This window comes from Staurois parvus, unplaced genomic scaffold, assembly GCF_062004578.1.
Source record: "Staurois parvus isolate SC_StPar_1 unplaced genomic scaffold, SC_StPar_1.0 ptg000174l, whole genome shotgun sequence".
In the NCBI taxonomy this organism is placed as follows: domain Eukaryota; kingdom Metazoa; phylum Chordata; class Amphibia; order Anura; family Ranidae; genus Staurois; species Staurois parvus.
In genome coordinates, this window is record NW_028317970.1 from 2444936 (window position 1) to 2457044 (window position 12109).

The 12109-nt window shown below is 44.1% G+C and overlaps 1 protein-coding gene across 1 annotated transcript in view; it reads left to right on the forward strand.

Annotated features, from left to right (window-relative positions):
* Positions 1–392: 392 nt before the first annotated feature.
* Positions 393–12109, forward strand: part of LOC149462514 (uncharacterized) — a 150749-nt gene continuing 139032 nt past the window's right edge. The window contains exons 1-2 of the mRNA XM_089676842.1: positions 393–430; positions 4186–5288. Coding sequence (XP_089532968.1) covers positions 393–430; positions 4186–5288 — 1141 coding nt within the window. The remainder of the gene's footprint in view (positions 431–4185; positions 5289–12109) is intronic.

Here is a 12109-nt window from a genome sequence, read left to right on the forward strand (position 1 = left end):
CATGCTGAGATCATCTCCCATTGGCTGAGCAATATTCTCATTTGTCTCTCAGCTCCTTCTTGCTATTCCTCGTCCTGCCTGTTGTTTCCTTGGATTGATTTTCTGTGTAGTGACCCCGGCTTGGTCTCTTGGATGCGCCCGTCTGTTGCTTGCCCTGACCTTTCTCCTGATTCCTGGATCTCCTCCTCATCTCTCCTCCATATCCTCTTACACAGCTTTTCTCCACACCTGCAGTGACCCTGGGGGGAGGAAACTTGGCACCAGCACGCCGCCAAATCCATCCCCACCATTAGGGGCTCTGGAGACAATTGTCTGCTATTTACACTCCGTTCCTCCGCACGTCACCTGATCACATGACAGCTTACTTCCACAGATTCCGGACAGATTTCTGGATGGTAAAGGTCAAAGGTCACCCTTCAGTCTTGGAGAGGTAGGACGCACCCAGGAACAAGGATTTAGTTTGCATGGGAGTCTCATATAGAGGACCCCTCAAATCTCCCCATCCAAATGTCCCCCCATCCAGAGTCTATACGTCCTATGACATCACACTGACCTCACCGCCCCTCCTCCCAATGTCCCTCCATCCAGAGTCAGAGAATCGTATGACATCACACTGACCTCACAGCTCCTCCTCCGAATGTCCCTCCATCCAGAGTCAGAGAATCCTATGACATCACACTGACCTCACAGCTCCTCCTCCCAATGTCTCTCCAACCGGAGTCAGAGAATCCTATGACATCACACTGACCTCACAGCTCCTCCTCCTAATGTCCCTCTATCCGGAGTCAGAGAATCCTATGACATCACACTGACCTCACAGCTCCTCCTCCCAATGTCCCTCCATCCGGAGTCAGAGAATCCTATGATATCACACTGACCTCACAGCTCCTCCTCCCAATGTCCCTCCATCCGGAGTCAGAGAATCCTATGACATCACACTGACCTCACAGCTCCTCCCCCCAATGTCCCTCCATCCAGAGTCAGAGAATCCTATGACATCACACTGACCTCACAGCTCCTCCTCCCAATGTCCCTCCATCTGGCATTTTTCTGATGCTCTTAGGATGTGGGGTCCCTTGGTATCCTCACATGTAAAGTGGGACTGTTGGTCCTGCGTTGTATGTAATGACATCAGAATGCTGCAACAAGCCTATACCCTGCGTAGTGTGGGGGTCCTGTGGGGGGAATTATACCTCAGCCTGAAGTGGGGCTTTAATAAAATGGAGACCTGAATGGAGAGGTGAGGAGGATTCTGGGAATATCATTTGATGTGACTATTTGTGTTCAGATGTAGAGTTTTCCTCCTGTGAAGTCTGGAGATCATATGACATCACATTGCCTCCACCTCCCTCCCTGATAGAAGAGAGAAAGAAGAAGAAGATTCTAGAAGTCACCAGAGAGATCACTGAGCTGCTGACAGGAGAGGTGAGCGGTGCCGGGAATTCTGGGACATTCTCCAGTAACAGACAAGGGATGTGTCTGGATGGTGACTGTATCATTGTGTGTGTCAGGTTCCTATAAGGTGTCAGGGTGTCACTGTCTATTTCTCCATGGAGGAGTGGGAGTATTTAGAAGGACACAAGGATCTCTACAAGGACGTCATGATGGACAATCAGCCGCCCCTCACATCACCGGGTAAGAGGAGACTTTATTGTAAAGGAGAGAGCAGTACGGAGGATCCACCTAGATCCCCCATCATCTGATAAACACATAGAAACAATGGATTCAGTCAGTGTGTGTGTTTCCTACAGATGGATCCAGTCATGGGAACCCACCAGAGAGATGTCCCCGTCCTCTGTATTCCCGGGATTCCACACAGGAAGGTCACACCATCCCTCACCATCATCAGGTAGATGATGACAATTATTGGTAGTTGTGATTTATACACAGCATGTTTGTTACAATGAATGTTTTATTATATCTTTCAGAGTGGAATCCTCGGGGATGATAATATTGATGTTAAAGAAGAGTATAAAGAGGAGGATGAGGAGTATGGAGTGATGGAGGAGTTTACAGAAGGACACAAGGATATGATGGAGACACCTAATACCAGGAACCCACCAGAGAGATGTCCCCGTCCTCTGTATTCCCGGGATTCCACACAGGAAGGTCACACCATCCCTCACTCTTACAAGGTTGGTGGGATGGAGAATCTAGAATATGGACTCACAGAAGTGATTTTTTTTTTTATGTGATGCCATAATATTGGAGTTTATGTTTTACAGATTAACTCTTCTATTATTATTTTATTAGAGGGAAGATCTGATAGATATAAAAGTTGAGATTAAAGCAGAAGAAGAAGAGGCGTATGTGAGGGATGATCAGCAGTCTATGGAGGAGGATGGAATAACGGGGACATTTATAGAGGAGGACACTCCTACAGAGATCAGCACAGGTGGGTCATGAACACTAAATCCATTCCTCCACCCATACTGCTCACTGATTGGTCCAGAGTAGGGCGGGGACTGGGTGATATCAGCCTGTAATCCCCTGGTCACTTTCCTGAGCTGTGTTCCCCGTCCTGTATTCCTGGATTTCTCTCGGATAATCTTCCTTCTCTGTGCTGCAGACACAATTTATGTATCTAGACTGGATTTATGGAGGTTCTGAGGCTGAACTGGCAGCAAAATGTTCATTTTCACCATAGACATTACTTCACCTAGGCACCTGGGGTGTGTGCTTTTGGTATTCTGTCCCATGTCCGGGTCTAGTAAGATCTCTGACAGAACAATTCTCCCAGGGTTCCTTGCTCTGTTATCTGCTGGCTGTGCCGGGTGGAGGGATATGTCTGTAGTGTCTCAGACCCAAGTCACTGAGTGCAGTCTCAGGAGATGGGAGGCAGCGGTGTGGGATCTCTGCAACTTGTCTACAGTAAACCTTTAATGTTCCACTGATTACTGAATACCAATATTATGAGTCCTGACCCTTACACTGTATAATTTATATTGTACATTACATACTCCTGACCCCTGCACTATATACTCTATGCTGTACATTACATACTCCTGACCCCTGCACTATATACTCTATGTTGTACAATACATACTCCTGACCCCTGCACTATATACTCTATGCTGTACATTCCATACTCCTGACCCCTGCACTATATACTCTATGTTGTACATTACATACTCCTGACCTCTGCACTATATACTCTAGGTTGTACATTACATACTCCTGACCCCTGCACTATATACTCTATGTTGTACATTACATACTCCTGACCCCTGCACCATATACTCTATGTTGTACATTCCATAGTCCTGACTTCTGCTCTCCCCCTCCCCCCACTGCTATATATACACATAATATGGATTCTCTTTTGTTACACCCATTTCCTCCCAGCTGGACATTTTATATCGGATGATGTGATTGGAGCACAGACTTTTACATGGTGATAATAATGTGATAACATCCTCCAACTTTGGACCCTTAAACAGAAAGTGATAATGAGGGAGGAGTCAATACCCCAATGATGGTGTTCTTCAGGATCAGTCCAGTCTTCATCTTGGTTGTTCTCCCCCCATCCTCACTCTCTGACCTCTGGTGGGGCTCAGCCCCGCTGTTCTTCATGACTAAATCATGGACTAAATAAGGAAGTGCAGTACTTCTTGTGTTGGGAAGATGGCGATGAGTGATAGAGGGGGTGGGGACCCTCTTCCTATAATCCCCTCATCACTGTCCCTCCTATAAAAGACAGTTCTGGTTGTTTCCTCACTCTCTGACTAAGGTCCATGAATAAAGAAATGACCTGGTAGGAGATCAGAGGAGCCATTTCCTAGTTCCCTTGAGGGTGGAATTGTAAGTTCCTCAGAAACCAAGCTGCCTGATGTGGGCGGAGTCCTGGTTTGGGGGAACCAATCAGCTCCTGTCTAGTAATCCTCTTTGTCTTTGTATTTTAGTCCATGGCCAGGAGATGAGGAAAACCTCCGAGGATTGTCTCACTTTGTCTCCAGACTGGAAAGTAGAAGATGAGGACATCACACAGTATAGTCCAGGAGAAAACCCGGCTCCCTCCAATGTCCATCCGGCTCCACCCAGTGTAGATGGACCATCGGATTCCTCGTATCCTGAGGAACCTCAGATTGTGCGGGACCGGGCTGGCCTTCCAACAGGGAAGAGGTTCTCCTGTACTGAGTGCGGGAAATGTTTCCACTACAAATCCAAACTTAATGTGCATAAAAGAACTCACACGGGGGAGAAGCCGTATTCCTGTCCTGAGTGTGGGAAATGCTTTTCAGTCAAGTCCATTCTTTACAAACATCAGAAATCTCACACAGGGGAGAAGCCATATTCCTGTCTTGAGTGCGGGAAATGGTTTTCAGTCAAGTTCAGTCTTTACACACATCAGAGATTGCACACGGGGGAGAAGCCGTATTCCTGTCCTGAGTGCGGGAAATGTTTCAGTTCTAAAAACAATCTTAATAGGCATAAAAGATCTCACACAGGGGAGAAGCCGTATTCCTGTCCTGAGTGCGGGAAATGTTTTTCAGAGAAGTCCAATCTTTACACACATCAGAGATCTCACACGGGGGAGAAACCGTATTCCTGCCCTGAGTGTGGGAAATGTTTTTCAGACAAGTCCCATCTTTACACACATCAGAGATCTCACACAGGGGAGAAGCTGTATTCCTGTCCTGAGTGCGGGAAATGGTTTTCAGAAAAGTCCAGTCTTCAGAAACATCAGAGATCTCACACAGGGGATAAGCCGTATTCCTGTCCTGAGTGCGGGAAATGTTTTTCAGTGAGGTCCTATCTTTCCAGGCATCAGAGATCTCACACGGGGGAGCAGCCATATTCCTGTCCTGAGTGCGGGAAATGTTTTTCAAGCAACTCTAATCTTTACACACATCAGAGATCTCACACGGGGGAGAAGCCGTATTCCTGTCCTAAGTGCGGGAAATGTTTTTCAAGCAACTCTAATCTTTACACACATCAGAGATCTCACACAGGGGAGAAGCCGTATTCCTGTCCTGTGTGTGGGAAATGTTTTGCACATATGTCCATTCTTCACAAACATCAGAGATCTCACACGGGGGAGAAGCTGTATTCTTGTACTGAGTGCGGAAAATGTTTTTTAGAGAAGTGTTATCTTTCCAGACATCAGAGATCTCACACAGGGGAAAAGCCATATTCCTGTTCTGAGTGCGGGAAATGTTTTTTGCAGAAGTCCGATCTTTCCAGACATCAGAGATCTCACACAGGGGAGAAGCCATATTCCTGTCCTGAGTGCGGGAAATGTTTTTCACAGAAGTCTGATCTTTCCAGACATCAGAGATCTCACACAGGTGAGAGGCCGTATTCCTGTCCTGAGTGAGGGAAATGTTCCTCACTGAAATCCTGTCTTCCTGTACATCAGGGATCCCACACAACCCTGGAGGTGTATTAGTGCCTTGAGTGCGGGAAATGTCTTCTAGATGAATGTTGCTGGACATCCCAGCTCTCATGTGGGGAAGAAGCACACCCTGATATATGAAAGGATGATTTTCTTTATCCCCTCAGAGACCCCCGGTCTGTGGAGAGATTCCTGGTCTATCAGCAGAATTCTGGGAACACCCCTCGAACACGGAAATAACGGCAGCTTATGTTCAGAGATGTTCAAAGTTTATTAGATATTACTAAGATTATATAGGATACAGAAATAATAAGGGGGGGAGCGAGTTCTAAAACTGTAACTTGTAAGTTTCCATCATGAGCTGACTACATGAAACATGACATATACATTTCTTGGTATAAACTATTTTGGCTACCTTTCTGAGAAATAGCCGGGCAAAGACATTGTCAGGGTCGTCTTATCTTCTGTTGATACATCCTTCACCAAACTAAAACAGTTCCATTAAACTTCTAATATATCTGCAAAAACCTAACTTAATACTTAAAATGGCGTACATCAACACAATGGAGGTTCTCTAGATCCTTTCAATCCCCTCTTAGATCATGAACATGATCTCAATTCTTTACCTCATTCATCTTTTTGTACATAGCCAGATAACCTTCATTTGTATTTTGCGGCTTGGTAGCTCTAGCAATGCAATATAATAAGCATTTAAAACATAGATATAAAAATAAAACAAAAAACAATATCATGACTATTCTTACAGCGATACCTTTCATCCATGAAAAGACGGAACCAAATCCTGATCCTGGCCAATCAAAAGGAGTCCATCCATCTTTTCCTATAGCTCTAGCTTCTTCCATTAAACCATCTACCTGTTCCGTGTTGCTTTATTATTTCATAATAATCTGGAACAGTCATTGTGGTATTATATATCCAAGTACAACATTCAGAATCCTCTGTCATCTCACACAGACCTGTCAGAGCAGCACTCATGCTTTCAATAGCTAATTCTTGCATCTCCAGCTGTTCTCTAATAGCTCTGGTCTCAGTATTTAGCAACCCCATGTCCTTAGAGTTCCTCTCCAGTATATCATCAATAATGTTTGTGTCATTATTTATTTTGTTCATGAGTGTTATTCCCCATCCCGTGTAGGTAGGGAACCATGACCAAACCTTATCACCTGTAGAGAATAGATCTACCTTTTCTTGTTTGGTTTCCCTTCTCTGTCTCAGAGTTAGTTGGTGTTTTGGGTATGTACTGGCTTTTACCTGGTGTTCCTTCTGGTCTATAGCTGCCATGATTGGCACTAATTGGGCTACATAGCACCAGCCCTGGACATTACTCGGTATCCAAGGGTAACAGATCTTACCACAACAGATATAGGTATTGTTTCCCAAGGAGATCGGCTATTTTTGTATTGCAGAGCGAAATTCAGGGGTGACATGAAAAAGAAGTGTGAAATGAAAAAGAAGTTTTCCAAACATAGTTTTCCCCACATTATCTTGTATCCCTTCTAAACTTTCATTCAGGGCTCTACCATTTACTTGCCAGAGTTTCACAGAAGAAGTTCCATCCCTCCTTCCAGGATCAGATATGTTTAATATGGACTGAGAGCACATTCCCTTTCCCTTGTGGGAAGTATTCCCCAGTCTAAAACACCAATCGGGGAGCTGAGTGACTCCCAGAGTTGGAAAAGATATGGCGGCATTAGAAGTAATATTGGTCAAACCAATACTTACATTCCCTTTTATTAACAGAAATATTTTGACTGGAGCGGCCAGAAGAGGAATTTCCTATGTGCTCGGATGTAACTTACTACAGATCCAACATTTATCAGAACCTGACTTTTCAGCATAAGCAGATTTAAACTGCATCATCAACATTTTTCCTGAAAAAGGATTGTTCTCTTCAAAACTTCTTTTTGACTTTCTTTCACTTTTGGTTATCTGGGTCTCATTTAAATCTAGTCCTTGACCACAGATACCTTTTATTAGGCCCAAGTCCTCAGGGTGATAAATACAGTTAGTTAGGATCCATACTGGCAGGAAAAAGAGCAGTCAGTGTGCCCAATAGGACCCAGAGCTTCAAAGCACCATGAGGGGCAGTAAGGAATGTCATCTTCAGGGTCTTTTTCACTTACTTCACCCGCTCTTCGAGGATTTTCCTCTCATACTTCACCTCCTTTTTCAGTTTCGTGTTTCTCAGGTGTTTGGTTCACCTTCTTCACTCGACTAGCATGGATCCAGGACTGGGAATTCTCCACCAGAACAGCCGTTCTGGTAACCGCTATCACCGCAGTAGGTGGTCCAAAGGGGCAGTCTTGCTTCTTGTCTTTAGCGAGTTGGCGGACCACTACGACATCTCCCACTTGGAAAAGGTGTGTTGGTTCCTGAAAAGATAAAGGAGAGGTGCGAGCAACATTTCTTTTGACCTGATCTAAAGTCTGAATCAATTTTCTCACATATTCTTGTTGTACCAGGTCAAGGTCCCCTCTTTCTAACATAAGTGGCTGTCTAGCCCAAGGAGTGGGGAACGGTCTTCCCATTAATATTTCAAAAGGAGATAACCCTGTAGTCTTATTAGGTGTCATTCTTACCTCTGCTAGAATTGCAGGTAACATCTTCTTCCAGTGGGTATAGGTTCCTCCAGTGGCCTTCCTCAACTTATCCCTAATTGTCCTGTTCATCCTTTCTACTATACCCCAACTTTGAGGATGATAGGGAATATGACATTTCCAATCTAAGTACTTTTACCAGGTCTTGGCATACCTTGGCCACAAAGGCTGGTCCGTTATCAGAATTTATCTGCAGCGGACATCCCCATCTGGGTATAATCTCCTGTGTAAGAATTCTGACTACAGTCTGTGCGTCTTCTTTATTAGTGACAAATGCTTCCACCCATCTGCTGAACATATCCACCATTACCAACAAAAACTCTTGCCTCTGTCCTGTTTTTGGCATGTGGGTAAAATCTATTTGTAAATGGGTGAAAGGTGTAGTTGGGTACACTAGATGCTGGTGTTGTGATTTCTTTGGGTTCTGTGGATTGTTCCTTATACATGTAATGCACCTAGAAACATATTCTTTCACCAACTTAGATAAACCTGTAATGTAAAAATCCTGCAATAATGTTTCACATGTCGTTTTCCATCCTCTATGTCCTAGACCGTGGTACTGTGCAATGAACAATGGGGCACTTGACATGGGAATGCATGGTTTCCCCTCTAAGCACACTAGGCCAGAAGCTGGATCTAGTTGTGCTCCAGAACCATTCCAGTCTGCTAGATCGACTTCTGTAGCAAATGTTTGTAAATCTGCATACATCTGGTCATGTGGGGTAGTTGTGACGCCTGAAGTGGGCATAGACATCTGTTCACTGGCCACCTGTTGTAATGCAGCTTCCTTTGCTACCTTATCTGCTAATGCATTTCCTTTGGCAATATGATCTCTGTGATTTGTATGTGCCCTGCAATGAAGAATGGCTAATGTTTTTGGTAACTGTATGGCTTTGAGTAGATCAGATATCAAAGAAGAGTGAGATATGGTTTTGCCATCAGCAGCAATGAATCCTCTTCTCTCCCAAATGACCCCAAAATCGTGTACAGCACCATGGGGGTACTTAGAGTCTGTGTAAATGTTGACATCCTGTCCTGCAAATAATTGACATGCTCTTGTAAGGGCAATCAGTTGGGCTGCTTGGGCTGACTGATATGGGATTGGCTTTGCCTCGAGTATTTTGTCAGGAAGTTGCACAATGGCATCTCCTGCATGGTAAGTATTATCATTTGGCCTAGAACATGAGCCATCTACAAACACATCTGGGGCCCCATCAAGAGCCACAGCTGACATGTCGGGCCTAGGGGAAGTGTCTTGCTGTATGTGGGTTATACAATTGTGTTCTGGTGCCACTTTATCCTGTTCCCCCTTTAGCCCCAATAGGGCATTCAAAATTGGAGCAGGACCTGAATTTGCTGAAGAATATTTAATAATCAAGTTGGGATCAGATAGAAGAATCACTTCATATCCGCTCAACCTTTGTGCTGACATGTGTTGAGTGTGTATGTTTTTCAGTAGTAAGGACACTTGGTGTGTGGTGTGTAGGGTAGTTTCATGTCCCAATGTGAAAGAAATAGCCATCTCCACCACCATCACGCACGATGCAAAAACTCTCAGACAAGCAGGCATGCCCTGAACCTGAGTTGGCACTACTTTGGAAAAAAAAAGCTACAGGGCGGAGCTTGCCTCCATGTTCCTGAGCCAGGACCCCCGCCATGGTTGTACAATTTTCCCCCGCATACAGATGAAACATTTTCTTATAGTCAGGTAGTCCAAGACCAGGGGCCGTTACCATAGCATTCTTCAGGTACACAAAGGCATCAACCATTTCATTTGACCATGTGAGAATGTCAGGTGATTCTGAAAGTGTGGCAGACCTCAGAGTGTGATCATAGAATGAACAATCAGGTATCCATTGGTGGCAGTAACCAATCATACCAAGAAAAGTTAGCATGTCCTTTTTTGTTTGTGGGCGGGGCAGACCCACGAGAGCTGCAGCTCTTTTGTGACTGACATTCCTCTCACCATGACTTAGAGTAACACCAAGGTATTCAACCTGTTTTTGGCACCATTGCAATTTCTTTTTAGATGCTTTGTGACCATTCCCTGACAACCATTCTAACAGAGACCAACTATCCTCCTGACTGGCCACCTGACTTGGACTACAAATCAATAGGTCCCACATATTGTAGGAGGACCGAACCATTGGGAGGGGTCCAGGACCTCAGTGTGGTCTGGAGGGCAAGTGAGTAGACTGCAGGCAAATCTACAAAACCCTGGGGCATTCTACACCAGGTCATCTGACAATTTCAGAATATAAATACAAATAGCGCCCTTGTCTGGTGGTCCACAGGAACCGAAAAAAATGCATTTGTTAAATCAATCACTGTAAAATATTCTGCATCGGACGGAATGGAGGTGAGGAGTGATGGCACATCAGGCACTATTGGGGCTAATGGAACTACCAAATTATTTATGGCCCTCAGATCTTGTACAAACCTGTAAGAGCCATCCGGCTTCTTAACAGGATTGATAGGTGTGTTGTAAGGAGAAACCGTTTCTTCTACCTTCTGTTTACATGCTGTAGCAATAGGGAGGGAAGCCTTATTCTTGAAAACCCTTTTTAGTTCTGTGTCAAGCTCCCCCCACATAGTTTCTCTCCCTTCTGTGGTGTTCAGTTTATAGGCAGTAGCCTGTGTATTACTTGGTTCTATGTGACTAATGCTTTTTACATTTATCCAATCCCAAGCTGGATTATTTATCTATTGGCCGTAGATCCGGGATGGGAAGTGGCGCAGGGACAGGGACAGGGGCTGGAGGGGCAGGGGCAGGAGCTGCAGAGACAGGAGCAGGGGCTGGAGGGGCATTAAGCTGGGGAGTAACAATCCCCAAACTAATCAAAAAATCATCATCAGCAGCATTTTTAAAACCACTTAATGAAGGATATATATTATACGGAGGGGGTGGGATTGGTGTCTGAACTGTTTTCAGTCCAATCTTGGGTCTGCATGTCTTTTCAGATTGATGCTTTTCCTGGCATATTTTTAATGTATCCAATTTCAACTTCCTCTTTTGTTTTAAAGAGAAAATCAAATTGAACTTTCCCTTGCTATTATCAACCCAATACGGTGACCATTTTAACCAGTTTTCTCCCCCTTTCTTGGGAATGGGTCTGTACTCCCCATAGCTTCTGTCCAGCCTGCCATACAATCCACCCAGGGATTTATTAAATAATAGTCCGTTCCACAAACTCTAGCAACATAATCCTTACAATTTTCTCCCTTTTCTGGGGGACCTGGTGGGTAACTACCTCCTTGACCCATATTTAGACAGTGGATAAAACAATTTTACCTTCAAATCTTATTTTGTTCCACACAACAAATTATCTTATACTTCTACGCAACAGAAAGAAAAAGCAAAAGACAGATAAACCAGAATCTGCTCCACAGACTTATTAACCTCTTGATAACTTCCCAAAAGTTATCTCTTCACTGTTTTACCAAAAACAGTGTGTTCTACCAGAGAACTGTGTTTACCAAAACACCTTTTTTTATAGTGCACTATTTTGTAACTCTACCAAAGAGTTAAGTCTGCTTTACCAAAAGCAGCTACAGGTTATCACGGGTCTATATAGACAATACAGAATGATTCAAGACCTTCCCTCAACACAGGGCAAGAAAGAGCTTTTAGTCATAAAAAGACAAAAGGTTTACTTACCAAGTGAGGTGGGTGGTCATCCCGGGCTGAGCCCCCAGCTGAAAGGAATGATTTTCTTTTCCCCTCAGAGACCCCCGGTCTGTGGAGAGATTCCTGGTTTATCAGCAGAATTCTGGGAACACCCCTTGAACACGGAAATCACGACAGCTTATGTTCAGAGATGTTCAAAGTTTATTAGACATTAATAAGATTATATAGACTACAGATAATCATAAGGGAGGGGGGAGCGAGTTTCAAAACTGTAACTTTCCATCATGAGCTAACTACATGAAACATAACATATACATTTCTTGGTACAAATTGTTTTGGCTAACTTTCTGGAATAACAGCCAGACAAAGACATTGTCAGGGTCATGTTAGCTTCTGTTGATACATCCTTGAACAACTGAAAACAGTTTCATTAAACTTCTAATATCTCTACAAAAAACTAACTTAATACTTAAAATGGCGTACATAATACAAAATGGAAGTTATCTAGATCCTTTCAGGTGCTCAGTG